This window comes from Pygocentrus nattereri, chromosome 26 (genome assembly GCF_015220715.1).
Source record: "Pygocentrus nattereri isolate fPygNat1 chromosome 26, fPygNat1.pri, whole genome shotgun sequence".
NCBI lineage: Eukaryota > Metazoa > Chordata > Actinopteri > Characiformes > Serrasalmidae > Pygocentrus > Pygocentrus nattereri.
In genome coordinates, this window is record NC_051236.1 from 26,430,364 (window position 1) to 26,449,859 (window position 19,496).

The window sequence follows — 19,496 nt, forward strand, 5'->3', positions numbered from 1 at the left end:
TTTTTCCCTTCTCCTGTAAAGTTACCAGTTTGGAAATACAAGGTTTTGTTCCGACAGCAGTGATATATTGGCAGTCTCTGTTAAAGGAAAGGACCTCAAGCACCACATGGCTTATCACTGTGTTTCCAAGCATGCGATACACCGTTCGTCCAAATGTGACCTTCAGCAGAGCCCATGGGAAATAAAATAGACTCTTAATTGTCTCTTTGTCTACCTCTCTGCCTTATACACGTACCCAGTTTTAGCTACAGTGTGCTAGACGCTGACCTGTTTTAGTCTTTTTTTAATTTAGGAATGGTGTACTGAAATGGCCTGACCATGTCTGTGTAGTTTGGTAAACTCATAGCTCTGTTTTTTTTACCAGCTGCCGTCATTAAGCAAATGCATCCACTCTGAATCACTGCAGAATAGTCCTCAAGTACTGTGTAGCCACAAACATGGGCCATTCATAGGCTGCATGCAGCGCTTGATTTTCTTAAGTACCTGTTTTGTGGTGCTGTCGTGTAGAGTATGGACCAAATTCAGGCTTCGAGATTCTTGCTACTAGTGTTTTAGCCGTGCAGTAGCCCTATAAGTCCATCTTGACTTGTTAGTTACATTAGCTTTGTAGTTCCAGTTAAAGAAGGAACTTTAGACACTTAACGTAGCTGATCGTGGCCGATGCACTACAGTTAAGGTACAGTAGTTGGACAGTTCAACCCAAATGTGTTCATGTTGTAATAATCAATTTATCTGGGTTTATTCAACTCAAATACTTTGAATCAAGCATTGTAAAGCAACATGTAAGTTTAGATCCACTGTTCCACTTTTTAAGTGTAAGGACAAGATGTTTAAATCAGATTTTTGTGAAATGAAACCTAATTCAGGCCTAAAGCAATATTGATCTAATCTATCTGCCACATCTGCTTTGTACTGTCATTCACCACAGCAAGTAATGTTGACGTTTTGTTGTACTTGAGGGGGGAAAACTCACTTGTAACAAAAGCCAGTGGGCAGTTTTTCCGAGTCTATGAATAAACAATTGGCTAACATTCTTACACCAATGTTACCTTCTGCCAGTACAGTTCTTAGGAAGGGAAAAGCACATGAGCAAGTGTCGTACCAAAGCTGCTGTTAGGTTTTATCCAACCTTTGAACAGCGGAGCAGCACAGTAAAAAAGCAATTCTGGTTACTTTTTCTTTCTCTAGGTTTTGGTGGTATCCATGCGTGATCAGGCAGGAGCCTGTGAAATCTCTGCCCACACCACAACGTTGGTAACGTATTGCCACAAATTCTCTCTGGAAAAACTAGTCCCATTATAGGGATTTAGAGCATTTACTGAAGCCCTTTGGCTTCTATTACAAAAGGGTTTCAAGTCAGCAGGTTCTTTTATAAGATCTCTGTCAACGTTATATGTGGTACAGATGAAAAATGCTGCAGTGTTACTTAAAGGAGTGTAAGTATTCTTAAAGAAAAGCAGGAAAAACTGTAATAACACTCATGTTTTGCCCCGTGTGCCCAGTAAAATGCTGGCCTGAAATATTCAGACAAATTCAGTCTGACATAACAATGTCTAGCAGAACTTTTTGAGGTTTGCTTCAGCAATATACAGGGCCGGATTCTGTCTGGCTGCCTGTATGTGTAAGTAAAACAGCTGTGTAAATGCCCTCTAGACCAGGAGTCCAGGAGCAGCTGTGAGTGGGGCCCTGTATACCGAGACCTAGGCGGGGTTATAAAGGGGGCAGGGGGATGTAGATTGCCGCTTCTGCAGTGTGCTGTTAAAGACCAGAACTTTAGTACCACACACTTTAACTGTCACCCTTAATAACAAAATTCTGTGTGCTTTCATTTTACCGCATTGTTTGTGTAGAGTGATGTACTTCCTCTTGAAATGTTGGGCTTGCACTGAGATTAAATGAGCAGTTGTGCTGTCACCCCGCCTACGGTTCAGCAAATTTCGAAGTGTGTAGGCTAACTGGTGGTTCTGACTTGACTCATGTAATATTTCGCTGCAGTATAGGTCCCGGTATCAATATCAGTAAATAATGATGGGAATTGGTTGCAGTAATTGAACAGGTCAGAGTTTGAAAAGGTGAATGCCATCCAAACAATTACCTCCATGACTTTGTGTAACTGTTTTTCTTTTTAATGTTCTCATCAGGCTAACTGACTGATGCTGTAGGACCTTTAGAGGGCAGCTTTGAGCTTTGAACTTTCGTTTATTTGCAGTCGAGCTGTATGTCTTTAGGTGGGGGCTATTAATTATTGGCAGTCAATGCTAACACACCCATTGTGGCATGAATGCAGGACGAGAAAATGAGAAATATTTTTTTAGATTTTTTTGCAGCAAAACTATACACACCGGATGTGACGTGGAAAAAGGGCGGAGAATCTATCCAAAAGATCCTTTGCTGTCACGATATAGGCAAACTGTTATGTGCTTTCTGCATTGAAAAAGCGAAAGACGAACACGGAGCTAAACTTTGAGCTCTTTCACTCAGACCAGACCAGTTTGAGCTTCTTTGGAGATGCAGCTCCACATGGGACAAAGCACGAAAAAAAACGGCCGAATGAAAGATTCTTTGCTTCACAGGTCAAGCACGCAGGAACTTTGGCTTACCACACAATCTGGAAAAGTGAAAGTAACGTGAAGATTACTTCATTCAGAAGGTGAAACTTTGAGGAGTGCCACATATGACTCGGATATTTGTCCAGTTTCAGCCACGTTTGGAGCTTCTAATCAATTAACACTTGAGGAAGAAATCACGGTTGTTGGGACCGAGCCAGCTGGTCATCTTGGTTGTCACTAAGGTCCCATGATTGATCAGACAGTTCATGTTGCTGGTGAAAGGTGACGTAAATTGTACAGAATAGGAGTAAAATAATGTTGCCAGCTAAGATTTCATGATCGTGACAGACCTATTTTTCTGGTCATTGCCCGAATTCTTTCAGAAAGTGTTCTTAAATAACCTTTTGTCTCGAGAGAGCGCAGCATTTTTATTATGCTGTGGGCTTTCGCCTGCTTGAGTCTTAAGTCTGGCCTGTTGTCACTTGTTGGGAGCAGGCACATCTTTAATATTGCAGCTTTCTTCAAGTTTCAGTAACTTTGTGCCTGGTGAGCTGATGTCATGCATCTAAATTCAACCTATGTCTTTTTTTTTCTTCTCCTTCATATCTCCTTGTGGCTGCACTTTGCTCTTTATTTTGTTTCCTCTCCATGCCCCACCTCCCGTCCTTAGTCACTCTCTCTTCCGCCAGTGGAGAGCAGGAAGGGGTGATTCTCGTTAGTAAAGGTCAGTAATTTCTAGGCATTCGGCTGGGGAGTACCGTCATTTTCCCGCTGGCTTTAGAAAACCACCGAGGCTGGTATGTGAGGTTGTGTGGTCTTTACCCAGTGAGAAGAGGAAACATGAACTGACTGGCTCATAATTCACAGAAGTACTTCATGCAGGCTGCGATCAGAAGTGATCTGAACACTTCCCCTGGGGTTACCGTCATGACGTGTGCGTATATCTGTAACGTCACTGACGTAACGCAGCATTTTCTTTTATCAGGTGGATTCCAGTTTCAGTGTGAGTTCCGCTGTGGAGGTGAGGGCACAGAGTACACTTCTCCTGCTCAATCCCAGTCTGTCTCAGGACGGCACTTTGACCCCGAACGACACTGCGGCAACCGGATGAATGTTGAGTTCCTCTGGATCAGTGAGCACACTCAGCAGAATGGCAGTCAGAGCTCCTTTGGTTTGACTTTTGCTGGCACAATGTCTGTTCTGCATTTGTAGTTGGACGCAGCTTGTTGGAATTTGTTCTGGACTTTTTGCCTTTCGTCTTTGATGGACTTGGTGTATAAGAACGTCCTTTTAAAGGAGGTGGCTTTCTTCAGGTAAGCACATGTTGTTTGTTTGAAAGGACTGGAAATTCCTGTGAAGATTGTTGTTAATGCTATCGTGCTTGTGCCGTGTCTTATTGTTATGGTGAAGTAACCTATTTTAGGCAGTTGCGGGTTTCACAAGATAACTGGAAGAGAATGAATTACTTCGTGTTTGATGGCGTGTTTCTTCTGTGTCAGTCTGTCAGTTTTGCTCACTGTTGTTGGTTTAGCTAAAGTTCTCTTTTATGCCCAATACGGACACTTTTGTTCAACAAAAGGACAGTGGGATGTAGTGGTTGCTGCTTGACTGAGCGACATTTCATTGTTGTGGTGGTACATTGCCAGTTGTAGGCTATTGGTAAAGGGAACATTGTGTCGTTTTCTCCGGATGCAGATTTTTTTCAGATATGTAACTGTACACACTCCAAAATGATCTCAGGTTCCTCTTTGTTTTGTTTCTCAACTTGCTGTGCTAGCTTTTGTGTCCCTTTTGGAGACCTTGCTCAGCAAAGTCTGCAGCTACTTGGAGAGGAAATACACTGCAGGATACCATGTGATGCTCGACTAGAAACGTTTCTCTTTTTCTTGTCAACATTGGGTTGAGACTAAGTGCCATACGAGGAGTACACCACTGCTCCAGTCGCTGGCCAAGAAGCTTGAAAGCAGTATTTTGAGAATATAAAACTAAGTAACTAATATATCTACTTTAACATGGGTTTAAATAAAGAAAGATCACAAGCCCAATTCCAGAAAGGTTGGGACAGGAGATAAAATGCAAATCAGAAGAGAAAACAGTAACAATCCTCTTTGACTACAAGTCTGCTGTCTACTTTGAAAGTTTTTTGGGGTTTTTTTATCTGCTGACGTGACTCCGGTATCATTGTGCATCCCTGCTAGAATGTCTCGCATTTACAAAGAGTTTATATCTCAAGGCAGAAGTAGGTAAGTACATTATATGGAATATTATGATTTTGCTTGTTGGGGTTTGTAGATCAGTAAATGCTGGATTCTGTTAAGCACACTTGGCACTTATCACGAGTTCACACATGACCAGAAGGAATCTCTTTATACCAAGAGTACACAAGCAGCTGTGGTATAATTAAAACACTGCTATTCTGCTGATTTTTATTCCTGCAACTACTCGTGTGCACAGACAGATGCACACAGACAGAGTACGGTTCATTGAACACGATCTCTCACAATGAAAACCACCTTCTTCTTGAAGCATCTGCTGCAGAACCCCATATCCTGCCATACTATGTCTGTTTATCTGTACACTTTCACTGCAGGAGCTAACGGAGGGCATTTTTAGCCCTGTGTTCACGTGTAGCTGCTGAGTTAGAGGACCTGATTTACACTGTAGTGAAAGGCTTTAATAGGTTTTGTTTATACTGTGGTATGAAGACTGTTGTCTGTTTGTGGTGCAGTTTGCTCTCAGTATCAGGTGGAATGCGACTGCTTTCGTATCCTGTTGTCTTCTGATTATTCAGATGTTACAGGGCTGTTCTCATGAAACCTTTAACTTCAGTGGTTTCCTTTGTGATTGAAAGAAAAGTGTGTGTAATACAGCAGGGGTCCTTGCATCCCCATACTATGCATGGTTTTGTGCTTTGTCTCATTGACCACCCCTGATTCAACTAGTCAACAAGTCCCTTGTCTGCTAAATCTGGGGTGTAGAGCAAACATAGACATATGCAGAGCGTATGGTCACCAGGATTGGGATTGGGAACCTCTGTAGTACAGATGGGAAGCCTCAAGTCTGAGGCAATTGAGCAGGAAGTACTACTGTTCTGGAGGGCCTCTGTCCAGTAGATACACGTATTCCAAAAAAGTTTGATATTCGACTTCATGAATGGATATCTGGTTACCGGGAAGGAAAAACAACGGTTCAAAATGAAAAGGCACTTTGGCTGAAAAAAAAATATAGGGCTGTAGGTTTCACTTTTTAGGCAGCCGCACTGGTACTACACACGTTTAGAGTTTTTTTTTGTTTTTTTTGGAGTAGAGATCATAGTGTAGTTTTATGTTTCTTTCTGAATTAGCCGCTGGATACAACAGGGCCAGCTCTTCTACCTTTTATGCTCAAGCTCAAAAATGAACTTACCAGGTTATAGTTATAGGGAATCGCTTTTCTCAGAGGGACTCGGGAGGGGAGTGTGACTAATTGTGATAGTTGAGTATTTGTAGTAGTTAATGAAGAGATTTGGTCAACGGTGTGTATGAAGAAAGCTTGAAGGAGTGCAGTGAGTTGACATTTAGACCTTCAGCTTGTAGACTGAAGATGATTTCTCCATATGGTATATTAAAGTGATGACTTGTTTGCGCTCAGACCAGAACATGCAAATTGATCTCTCATCTAACTCTCTGAACCATTTACAGGTGGCGACAGACAAAGTAGCCGGCAAGCTGAGTTCAACTCTTTCATGGGTGAAGAACTCAGTGTCGCACACGGTCAGTCAGATGGCTAGCCAGGTGGCCACGCCCTCCTCGCTGCACACCACAGCGGGCTCGTCCACCGCCTCACTGACCTCGCCTGGCCTATCGCCCTCCACTCCCTCCCCTGCGCAGCTCAGCCCGGACGATGTGGAGCTTCTGGCCAAGCTAGAGGAGCAGAACAGGTGAGAGCAGCTTGGTTTACTACAGGGCCTCCAGTTGTGAAACTGCACTTTACCTCTATTACCAAAGAGATGTGAAGTCAAATTCTATAAAGGGCTCATATGGATCATTTTTCATGTTTGTGTGTGTTTTTTTTTTTTTTTTTTTAACGTAACAATTTGATGTTTACAGTTTCCAGTGCCTACCAGTCACTCCCCCGTCTGTAAAGGAAACTGAACTGCAAAACAGTCAAATAAGTAAATTACAGCTGTTTTTGGTACAGAAAAACCATACAAACGCTGTAGGTGGTCAGAAGAAAGTAGAACGTAGGCCCTTTTAAAGATGCACAGCTGCATTTGTTCATTGGAGGCAAAGCTATTGAGAGAAAAAGGGTCTGTATGTGCTCATGTGTTTTGTCACTGTTCCCAGGGAACACTTGTGTGAGTAAAAGTGCTTCTGAAATAGGCAAAACTTTCATCCCTGTGCTGCACACAGCCTCAACCAGGCAGTTTTAAATAGCACACCTGGCATGAAAACCCAAAGATTAGGTTGGGGGGTGGGCAGCTCTCAAATAGTTGGATTGACTGTAGATGAGTACCAGCTCGGATGCAGCCGTAGTCATAGTTTTTGGGGTTTACTAGAGGCTCTTTTTTAATAAAGGCCAGTTTAGAGCACTGAGATTTCCAATGGCAGTTCTGCTTCTATTCCGTATGAGCTGATGGGCAGTTGACACATGAGGTTAAAAGCTTAAATCTGAGGGAAGAAGTGAGGGTTGCATCGTGATGTTATTGTGGTACATGCGTGTGTGTGTGTGTGTGTGTGCGTGTGTATGGAACTGTAGCCTTTCTGCTAAGCTGGTAACTTAATGCTAAGTAGGACAGTAGAGTAGTACCGGTTGTGGTGCTGCTGCCAGATTATTTACCTGATGCTCCACTGATAAATGTTTGGAGGCCAAAGACTCAAGTCTGAGAAAGCAAAGTCTGTTGTTGGACTCACAGCTGGAATCGAATATGTTCTGTAGCTTACTAGCCATAGCTGAGCCAGTGTTATGCATAGTTTTCCTTCCTAATAGTTTCATAAGTTTCATAGACAGGAGATGTAGTGCTTGAATTTGCAGTATTTTTCTGATGTAAAACCTAAAATAAATCATGTCAGAGCAAAAGTACAGGATGAAGAAAGCATTGATTAGGGAGGATACTAAAATGCCTACACGGCTTTCTTGCAGGGACTGATCACTCCCTGCATGGGACAGCAAACTCCTTCATTCTGCACATCTGAGTGAGAGTTGGCACGGTAATACCACTTCTCAAAAAAAAGTGTTATGGGCTGATGAGCCCAACGTTTGCGTTTTTAGTAATCATAATCAACAGAATTATTGCAGTGATAAGAATACCTTTGTTGAGGCTAAATGATCAATTTAATCAATTTAAATAAACAGTATGGAAATGGTTCTTTGTTTCTGGTGAGTACAGGAAAATAGAAGCCAATATCAAAGTCTCTGCACCAATTCATTGACCTGAAATTCATTGAGCTTAGACCCTGATCTAAAAGTAATAAATTTACTTTATCTGGGGGAAAAAAGTGCATCTGTGCAGATGACCATTAGGATGATTGTTGTGAAAGTTCACTGATTAGAGCCAAAATAGATTTCAAGATTTACACAAGTGCATGTCCACTTGACCCTCATACAGTAAACATAAAGTCCTAAGAGAAAGGAGTTACACTAGACAGTGATGTGGATTGAACCTAGGTTCAGCCCATTTGCTAATCTATATTTTGGATCATTTAAAAGAAGTCAAGTGGACTTCGTGATCTGTCCATGAATGCATTCAAAGTAAAAAATAATCCCAATTTTTTATCAGCAGGATAATTATGTTCTCTAGCTAGCCAGCAAGAACACCAACCCCACCGGGCTTCTTATTAACCAATAGAGAAGCACTCTTGAGTTATGCCCTCCCATTTGGAACAGTGTTTCACCCTTTTGTTGTTATGCCACTCCCATTTGGAGATTTTCCAGCATGCAGTAACACCCCCTTGATTTAGCAGCACAGCAGATGGAAAACAAGCTCACACTTGCACAGAACAACACACTGCATATGTTGAAAACGTTTGCTTCTGGAGCGTAGCAAGATTTATGTGTTGTTTATATGTCTCTTTTATTGAATGAGCTTGGAAAAATTGCTTAAGCTCACAGACTTTTGTTTGGACATTAATGAAACCAGTGATACATTCAGTTACTTGACTCACTAAATCACCATTAATGTCGTAAACTTTGGTCTGGGCATTACTGGTTGCTTTAATTTTGAGCCTGTCCTTTTTTCCCCCTCCCCTTTTCTGAGCACTTGGTGTCTTTATGTAGTATAGGTGTTTAAGTACTTTAAGTATAGGTGCTGCTTTTGTACCACCTCAACTTCTCACTAGCGTTGCCTAAATTTAGAGTCAGCTCCTGTAGGCATTACTATAAGCACTGATATGGTAAGAGCAGTGACATGATGTTAACACAGCGGTGCCTCTGTCGTGTAGCTTGTTCATGTTGTCAGGCCGCTGAGAGCAGAGCGCAATGCTGTCGCCACTAGAGATTCATAGCAGCCCCCTCTTTCTTTTCTTCTTTTCTCCCTGTGCCAGTCTTCATTCTGTGTTCACATGGAAATGGGGATAGGCATGCGACAGAATGATGTATATTTCTGAATGTCTGTGCATGTGGTTAGAAAAAAAATTGGTTTGCATGGTTAAAGGAGACATTTCTCTGTGTGTATGAACTTTTGTGGGGGTGAATGTGTGATATGTGGTGTGTGTGTGTGTGTGTGTGTGTGCGTGTGGTCATTGAGGGAATCTGGATGTGTGAAAGTGTTGGGTTGACAGACAGCAGAATGTGTGATGCTGTCTGTATGTAGGAGTGAGTTTGTCAGGGCTGACAGAAATGAAATGCAGGACACCTGCAGCATGAACAAGCGCGCAACCAAGGAATGAATTGAATACGGAAAATGCCAAGATGGTGTGCGGTGTTTTCCGAGCACATGGTTCTTCCTTACTCAGCATCTTTTAATCTGAAAATTGCCAAACATAACAGCCATACACTCTGTCTGAATGTTTGTAGACACCTGCTCAACAAAACGTTGCTTTTAAAATCAAGGGTTTTGTATATTATTAAGCCTTTTGTTCGCTTTGCTGCAGTCACAGTCTCTGCTCATCTGAGAAGACTGTTAGATCTTGGAACATTGCTGTGGGGAATCAGGGCTCCGGATGCGCAATGCTGGAATTCTTTATTTCGATTGTATTGCATTTTTCCTATTGGGGGAAAATAGAAATGTGCTTTGCTGTAATGCCATTGCTCATAGAGAAGAGTATGGAGTCTGTCTTTAGGGAGCACATTCAAGATGTAAGCCATTGTGAGTTGTGTTTTAGTTGCACTTCATCTCCATGTATCATACAAGATTTCATAAGTGTAGTGACCTGACCCGACCTTTGATCTTTTTCTCTGATGAAACTGATGGCAGGTGTGTCATTCAGGCCATGTGTCCTCTGACCCCAGCCTCCGCCCAGGCAGCCAGGGCTGCAGCTGTGTCCTTTTGACACGGCACAAACCCACCATGGGCTCCCTGTGGCTAACAATGCCCCAACACACGCTTCTCTTTTACAGACCCCAGCCGAATCTCTCACTATTGAACAGCACAGCTCTCAACACATCAGCTCTCCAGGTCCTCTCAGACCCCCTTAGCTTAATCCTCACAGTAGTCAGTCATCACTGACTGTAGACCCATAGATATTACATTAAACTCTACTAATATACTAAACTGAAATCCATATAAGGACACACTGTGATCCTAATAAGGCTGGGGATTGCAAAGTGTTGCAGTTGAGCTGTTGGAAGGCCTGAGGTTTGGTACAGCAGAGAAATCACTGAACCCCAGTGTTGTGGCCTTCTTGGAATGTGCTTTAACACCACTAATGTACGACCCTACACTGTTTCTATTAGACCTGGTTTGGCTGTTTGCAGTGAAATGACAGTAGAAGCTTCTTCTTAGCTTGAACTGAATTCCCTGTAAAGTACACAGAGTGTAATGGGGGAAATCCTGAGCCATTGATGACTCAAACAGTTGTAGGCTTTCTGGTCACTTTGGCCTCTTTGGCAGTATTGAAGTCTTAACTGTTATCTGAAGTTATGTATTAGTCACAGCTGCTGCTGCTTAGCAACCCAAAACAAGTGGATGGAGTGGCAGTCTGATACATTATCTAGTGCACACCTTCACTTCACTGCGCTCAGCGTGCTGGCAGACTTCACTGCAGGCCTCCAACCATGAGGCTGTGAGAGCTGTAGGTCTGTGTTAAAGCAGTAAAAGTTGTGAAAGCAGTGACCATATCCTAATCCTCCTGCACGAGGAGATCTGTCTGTCTGAATGTTTGTCCGTCTATTTATTTATCTATCTTTTAAGTACATTTGATGATATGAATCAGAGCTGGCATCTATTATAAAGTAGTTCAGATGATGGCAGTAGCCACATGTACTCATTAGCATTAACATAAGGACAGTGAAGTGCTAGTATGTTGTCCTGATTAATTTACTGTGCACACATTTACACTGTAAGACTTCTTTATCCAAATAAAAACAATCTGCTCAAGGCAAAATTTTTTTAACAATCACTACATTTATTGGTAACACGTCTACTCTCCTCCTGAGAGTGATTTGTCTAGAGAAAACCCTTCTGATGTGTCTTGTAAATGAGAGGGACTTTACTACAAGCACTTTGGGGCAGGTACTTGAGCACGGGCTGGTTTTCCCGCTTGCTGGCTAATGCAGAAGCCTGATAGCTATCATTACTGCTAGGAAGTCGAATATCAGTTCTGCAGTTATTAGCCTGTACATCAGTTATCAGCCTCTGTATCTGCATTTCTTTATTACAGTGGGAGATTCCCATTGGTTGTATGAGGTATTTTACTCAGTGCATGCTGGGTGTTGTAGTGAGAGAACGTTTGGTGAGCACACAAAAAGAATACAAATACTATGAACTCTGGCAAACAGGTAAAGCTGAGCGATGCAGTCCTGCGCTACATGATATTTGATGACAAATACCATATTAAGTTTCATTAAGTTTAGCTTTAGGCTGGAATGGCCGTTTAAATGTAGTGCTTTGATTTAACAGAAACGCTCATTTAAAGCTTAGTAGGTCTTGAAGAAAGAAAAAATAGATCGTTATCTGTCTGATTTCTAAAGGTTTCAGCATATGTACTGGAAAAGAATACGTGGTGTTGTCATCTCTGGTAGGAATTTTGTCAGGTCATTTGTGATTTACATTTTCTAATGAAAGTTATTTCATTATGTTAAAGCCCCTCCCACTCAGGACTGCAGCGTGGTATAATGAAGACTGATTGTGTTCAGCTCTGTTTCTCCCAGTGTGCTCTCAGTGTCGCATATGCACTTTGATGATGGAACACAGAATTGGTGATTACAGTGAATTAGTTGTGGAGAGCAAAACGCCCACGCCGCTTGTCCGCTCTCACTCTTTCTCACTGCTGAAAGTAGGCCAGTGGCTCAGGAGAGCCGTGGAGCACTCACTGTTTGGATTCTCCCCATGCGGCTAAGTGGGCACATCCATCGCTGAAGTTGCTGCACAGAACGCAGTCTGTATGCCCCTCTGCTCTTTGTAAACCGTTACACAAGCATTCTTCACTTATTTACACTAACTGCACAGGTAAACAGGATCCATTGGTTCCATACGGGTCACTAACATGTACTACTTAAATCAATGGATTGAATTGATTCTAATAGGTAGACAAGAGCAGTGCACAATAACACGATTGTTTTTTTGCCTTAATTATTTAACAGATATTTCTCTACATTTCTCTGCTACAAAGGAAAACGTAAACAATTATGAGTAATTCAGCTAAAATTGATGCTGTTAGGACTTTTTTCACAACCCTGTTTCCAAAAAATTGTGCTGCTGTGCAAAATGTAAATGAAAACAAAATGCAATGATCTGTGGATAATTTATGTACGTATTCATTTGAAAATACAAAGATAACACATTAAATGTTGAGCCAGAGCAATTGTGTTGTTTTTGAATAATATATACCCATCTTGAATTTGTTACCAGCAACACATTTAAAAAAAGCTGGGACAAGGTAACAAAAGACTGGTAAATTTGTGTAATGCAAAAAAAAAAAAAGGGATACAGAAAAGCATCCCAGAGTCTTTCAGAAGTAAAGATGAGGAGAGGTTTACCACTATGTGGAGGATTACGCAGGCTAATAGTGCAACATTTTAGGAATAACATTTCTCAGTGTAAAATAACCAAAAATTTGGGAATTTAATCTACAGCAAAAAATATCATTAAAAGATTCAGAGAATCTGGAGAAATTACTGTATGAAAGGCAAAAGGGCCAAAATCAATACGGCTGGCTGTGACCTTTGGGGTCCTCAGGTGGCACTTCTTTACAACCAGACATGATTCTGTAGTGGAAAACATCACAGGGGCTCAGGAACAGGATCTATAAACAGGTCCCAGAAATGCCGCTGACTTCTCTGGGCTAATTTAAAATGGGATATGGCAAAGTGTCCTGTGGTCCGATTTATCAAAATCTGAAATTATTTTTGAAAGTCACAGATGTCGTGACCTTTGGGCTCCCAGCTTGTAAGCAACACACAGTTCAAAAGCCAGTGTTGATGATGGTTTGGGGGTGCATTAGTGCACGTGACATGGGTGACCATTAATGCTGAATGAAATGCACAGGTTTTGGAGCAACATATGGTGCCATCTAGATGACCTCTTTTTCAGGAAAGGTCTAACTTATTACTGCAGGGATGTCCAGTCTCATCCATAAAGGGCCAGTGTGGGTGCTGGTTTTTGTTCCAAACGAGAAGAGCACAGCTAAATCCATTCGTTTGTAACGTTTTTGCTGGCATCAAATTCAAAATGGGCATGTATTTAAAAAAACGACAAAAAAAAAAATCTACTTTCAACACTTTGTAGAAGTTCCCTAAAGGGTTTACATGATTTGCATATCACTATATTCTGTTTTCATTTACATTTTGCCCACCTCTACAGCTCTTTTGGAAACTGGCTGTAAGGTTAATTGTGAAATCTTGAAATATTTTGTTTCAACTAGCTACTCTCTGCTAGATTGCATTCACTTCAGTGTTCAGTATAAAGTCTTTTAAGGATAAAGTTAAACCTACAGACCTAAAGCACTGTAGGTATTTGTACATTTAAATGCCAGCTAGAAGGATATTGGCGCTCGAAAAATAAGTTGTCATGGATGTGGACCGATTAACCTACATATAGTGGATTAAGAAGTAAGGCATTCACTATTGCTGATGGCAAGTTAATAGAAAAATAAATAAATGTTACTATATTACGAGGTAATATATTCAATATATTGTCAAATTTTTGTCTGTGTAGCTATTTTGGAGTGCCTGGCTCCCATTATAGCTCTGCTATTGGCATGTAGGCTAACTACAACTGACTAACTGCCGCAAAATCACGTCCTCGACAGCAGGGAACCGTTGATCTGAAACACTGCGTTCTGATGATTTAGTTAGACTTGCGCTTTATGACTGTTTGTGGAGTTATTTTATAAACTGTGGCTACAGACGGTGTTAGTATGCCAGCAGGGACTTTCCTTTCTACATATTGAGCCGGATGTTCTGTTTTCAAGTGGTATCGAAAGTGTTGTTGAAGCTCTTACTCAGGGTTAATTCTACGACTGAACGGAGATTACAAATTGCTTGTCTAATGTCCCTCATAGAAACTGAGCTAGTTTTACACCACAACCACTTCTCTGTTGTTCTGCTGCTGCTCACGTTTGAATAGGCCTGTGTTTACCAGTGCAGGAACGCAAAGGGGGGACAGTTTTAAGTGTTTTAATCACTGTTTTTCATTTTTATCATCATTAAAGTTATTTTAATTAGACCTATTTACAAATTGTCCCTTTTCTCTTTCATATGAAAACCGAAAAGACCACTTTTTGGCCAAAAAAAAAAAAAGTTTGATGCGTCTCTAATTTAGATCAAGAAAATTCAGCATATTTCTCTGTTTAGTGTACAGGCACACACCTCTGATGACTGTTTCGCACTTTTGGCCCACAGGTTGAAGGTCTTTTCACTCTGTTGATAAGGGGTGTGTGTTTGTGTCTCTCTCTCTCTCTCTCTCTCTCTCTCTCTCTCTCTCTCTCTCTCTCTCTCTCTCTCTCTCTCTCTCTCTCTCTCTCTCTCTCTCTCTCTCTCTCTCAAACACACATTCATGCTATCTGATAAATTAGCTCACTCTCTGTCTACCTCCTCTTCACTCTGCACCAAAATTGACGACATGAGGACAGCAGCATGAACTTCAGCTGGTGAGCACCTGAGGAACCACTTGAGTGTTCTAACATTGCCTAGAACGTGCTGCTTTTAGCGGTCTTGCAAGTTTAAGAAAAGCTTTACCGTCGCTCACATAAGAAATGCTAACCAGTAGTTGACCTATCAGTTTTGCTTTTGTGCTTTGTTTGTTTATGGTTCTGCTTCCTCTCGTCCTCCCAGACAGCCTGAGTCACCCAAGTTCTGTCTGTTGATGAAGCTTAAGACCTCAGTTGTTTCTGGTTAGGTACTTGTTTGTAGTTTGTACCCTCAATTTGTACTTTGTTTAACTAGCAGTGAATCATTGGCAAAGAGGCAGCCGCAGTTCTCTTGAAGAACCAGGTCGTATTTATTGCAGGCTGTATGAACTGAAACACTTATTTATGTGGTGAAATATATTCTGATAAAGCGTAATGTAAGAACAGAAGACTGATGGCAGTAAAGGCCTCGTGGCCCTTCCAAGAGTAAACCTGTACTCTGGATTTTATCCTCTACTTGGACCTCAGTCCAGATGAAGTGGAGCTGAGAAAGCAGATTTTTTTAAGTGCCTATTGCGTTTTATGAACGTTCTCTACAGATAAACCTGACTGAGCACTGAATCACCATGAAATTCCTGTAGTGATGATTCTTCTGTCTGTCTCTGTAAAGGAAGTTTGAAGTAGGGGATTTAATAAATCGACAGTCCTAACTGTCTTGAGTACACAAGGAAAAATATTGCCGAATAGTTTTAGATATTATTAAAGTTATGAATTATGGCTTTAATCACATTACGTTATTTACTTGGGAAATGCATGTCATAAATTTTTATTTAATTTATTCCAGCAAAAAGTTTCAAGCAAGTGTGCAGTTTTCATGCAGATGTTTGCAAAATTATATATTTGCGGTTTCTACCAAGCATTTTTTGATATGGCAAAATGTTTTAACCTAAGTAATATAAAAGATTGTTAGAATAGGAGACTAAACGATTTCACCGTGGTTCCATGCGTTATAATTAATTAGTATCAAATACTTTCTGTAGTTGCTCTGGGATCCACTGCTGTTTATTGAAGAAGCTACAGACTGAATGGAGCTCTTTTTTCACAAGTCTGAAAGTGAAACTATAAGGTTTAATGTGGTTACTTGTTTGTGGTCTTTGGTTATTGTTGGTCTAGTGTGTTTCGATGATCACCAGGATACTTTCTGTGTGTTCACTAATAAAAGGATTAGCAACTATAAATAGACCTTTACGTGGACGCAGTCTGATTTTTCTGCCTAGTGTTGGTGTTTGACATGTATACACTGTTAATGAAGGCTTCATAAATGTAGACAATATGCATTTATTAAGGTAAATGGATTGCTTGAGACAAGTAGACCAAACGTTTTGACTGTTTGTATTAATTTGTGTTTATCAGTCTCTCTAATTAGTAATTGTTACTTAGCTTCCTACTTTAGTGCTGGCCCTAAAACCAATCTCTGATCACTAAGATGGAATTAAGATGGAATGGAAATCAGACTGCGTCCAAGTAAAGGACTATTTATAGTTGCTAATCCATTTATTAGTGAATACACAAAGTATCCTGGTGATCATTGGAACACATCAGACCAACAATAACCAAAGACCACAAATAAGTAACCACCTATGTCATTCTTTAAAGCTGTAATTAAACAGATGAACACAATTCAGAGATATCTAATATCTAGACCTGCAGTCCTATTCGGCAACCAAGATGAATGCATTTACATCTTTTCCCATTATTAATGATGCAAAGCTGGTGAAACCAGCTACACTGAGTTATGTAGTTTACAACTCACTGAAAGTTGGGAAGGACAAGGACAGATGTTGTTGTGCAACATCAGATTTCTATGTTGTGCTCACCTTACTACAACTCTGACTTACCATCCTCTATAGGAACAGCATGTTTTGGGTATGTAATGCTTATAGCATAGCTCCTTTAAACAGCTCTACGGTGGAAAGAGAATTTTAAATCCTTTTTCACTTTACAAAGTAAATACATGGAATTATGAAGAACAACTTTTATAAGTGTTTACAAATTCATGCCTTTAGAAGCAAAGATGCCTCGACTCTCAAAGGAAAAATTTCAGAGACTCATCTCTAAAGTCTCTCAGAAGTGTGTGGCTGAGATCTCAAAATGTAGCTTTCAAGATGAACAGTGGCAGAATATTTGTAAAAATGTTGTTCTCTACCTGTCTTTTAATAAAATAAACTAGTTTCTTTAGTAAAATTAACTGTGAAACTACAAGTTCATGCAAAGAAACCCCAGTTTGTCATAGGCAAATATGCTAATCTGGGCTATTTGCATATTTGACAACTGCATTGCTCAGTCTGAGAAAGAGTCCCCTTGTTAAACTATTGAAAAATCTAGGAGGCTCCATCAGAATCCCAGAGTCTGTGGCCTGGGAATGCTAGAGTGCATTCAATCACACATTGTAGTAACGGCCCCTCCAGCTCACCCTCAGCCCCCTCTCTCAGCCTCTTCTTTGCTACAGCTCCTCCCTGTTCTCCATGTCTGACCCAAATGTGGATGTAACCAGACTCAGCCACGGAGCATGACGTCACCCGCTGGGGCTCCAGAGGCCTGGCCTCGGCTCTTTTTTTTTTTTTTTTTCCGAGATCAGGTTTCCATGGCTTTTGTGTGCGCTGTCAGTTTGTTGGTGTTGGGTAATTCTGCCTCTTGTTCAGCTGATCTCAGATCAGTCCCTCTTTAGCAGACCAACACACTGCCTTTTTGAAAGGTGCTGCAGTCCTGTGTGGCCATGAATCAACGCTGAAGTTCGGTTTTAAATGATCTACAGATGGAACAGTGCCACCTCTACTTTTCTAATCACTGTACTCATAAGTTACTACTTTACTCCTGAAACTTTGAATACTGGCAGATACTGATCAAAGTTCTTTTTCTCTTCCAGAACTTCCTAAACTTTAAAATAAGCTGCTTTTAGTGGAAGTGCTTTGCTTTATGATGGCCAGCTAAAAGAAGCCATGCTAAGACTCCTCAAAACTCCACGTAGGAATAAATACGCTGCTGATAACATGATTTGTACATGATTTATATGAAGTTATAACTTGTTTTGACAAATATGAACCAAAAGAACTTTAATAAAATAACACCATGCAAAAGTTGTTGCAATAGCAAATAACACCTTGCAATAGTTAATTAACTGCACTTATGTTAAAGCAGCACTGTGTCAAATCTTTTGTTTATACCAGGGGTGTCAAACTGGATCCAGAAAGGGCCGGTGTGGGTGCAGGTTTTCATTCCAACCAAGCAGAAGCTGTACCTGATCTGTACCTGAGTCTTTTTAAAGCTAGCATCAACTAATTAACCAGGTGGAATCAGGTGTGGCTTCTGCTTGGTTGGAATGAAAACCTGCACCCATACCGGCCCTTTCTGGATCCAGTTTGACACCCCTGGTTTATACTGAAAGAAGTAGCATTACTGAATATGGAGGGGGAAAAAGCCTAACTAAAATTGTTTGTGTGTGTGTGTGTGTGTGTGTGTGTGTGTGTGTCTGTGTGTGTGTGTGTGTCTGTGTGTGTGTACTGCTGTGAGTCACCCTGTAAAGCCTGAAATAATCATTCAGAGTTATCAGGATGAAATTTGACGGGAGTTTTTTTGGACCATGTCATACATCTTTACATATTAACGTCACACACATGCTCAAAAAGAGGTACAGCTTAGTGTTTAGGTCTTAAATGAGAAATGAACAATACACTGATGAAAATGATGAAAATTTGATGACAACAGTAGAAAATTCTCATCCTCAGAAGACACATCCTTTTTGATTGAGTACCCTTTATAAACTCTTTCAATCCACTCGCAAACGTCGTTCATCCATTTGTGGGGATCCGAAACACAACTAACAATGCAAAATGTTCTTTCTCATGTTGTGTGCTATTGCATATTTCCTTGCATAAGGCCTACAGTGTTGCTTTAACAGAAGGCTACATGTGGTTACTGCACGTTACCTACTTCAGTTCAAGTTGTGCACCAAGCCATTCTGTGACATTTTAGGCTAGATTTTTTACAGTATAGGGCTGAATTTCCCTCTGATATCCAGTCTAGCACTTTCCAATGTCAGTAATCAGGGTATCAGAAAAGTGCCATCTCTAAAACAGTCCAATATGTGTTTGGTCTGATATTCAGTTCCATAGGAAGCCATATTACAAATAAATTGTATTTTTATTCCTGTATATATTATATTATAGCTGCAGCATGGACACTTTTATTGAGTGTCCTGTGGCCTGTTTTGTTGGGTGCGTTCAGTATTTGACCTCTGTATTACGTGGTTTAGATATCGCAACCTTTCACATAGTTACTAGAAATATTTACTTAACGTTTTGAGTGATTTTAAGCCAGATCAGTCTCGGGTAGCAGGCTTTCCAAACATGTCTGTTTATATCTAAAATGCCAGTGTATGAGCCTGGAATAGCCACAGTGATACTGATACCTGCACTGGAAGTGCTACGTTTTGATCTGTTATGAACTGTGGCTGTATACTGTAAATTGCCAGTGAATGCAGGTCGTCTATGGAAATATACAGTTCCTGTGTTAACCCTAATTTTTGATTTTGTGGCTCACATTCATTATTTATTTTTCCATCAATACTGATTTTCAGGCATGAAAATCAAAAGGGTTACAATAGTTTTTGACATGCGAATACCAGACAGAATATCCCCAGTTAGTCCGGTTCATTCAGAGTGTTCATGTCATGTTGTCATCA

General features: G+C 40.8%; 1 protein-coding gene across 7 annotated transcripts in view; it reads left to right on the forward strand.

Moving 5' to 3' along the window:
- The window catches only part of evi5b (ecotropic viral integration site 5b), a 69,185-nt gene that overhangs the window by 9,314 nt on the left and 40,375 nt on the right, over positions 1–19,496 (forward strand). For 5 of the 7 annotated variants that reach the window (XM_017698057.2, XM_017698061.2, XM_037534801.1 and 2 more), the window contains one exon: positions 6,230–6,468. In XM_017698057.2, coding sequence (XP_017553546.1) covers positions 6,311–6,468 — 158 coding nt within the window. In that variant the 5' untranslated portion in view covers positions 6,230–6,310. Of the gene's footprint in view, positions 1–3,131; positions 3,863–6,229; positions 6,469–14,663; positions 14,777–19,496 lie in introns of those variants that run through there. The other 2 variants (XM_017698055.2, XM_017698060.2) reach the window with 2 other exon arrangements.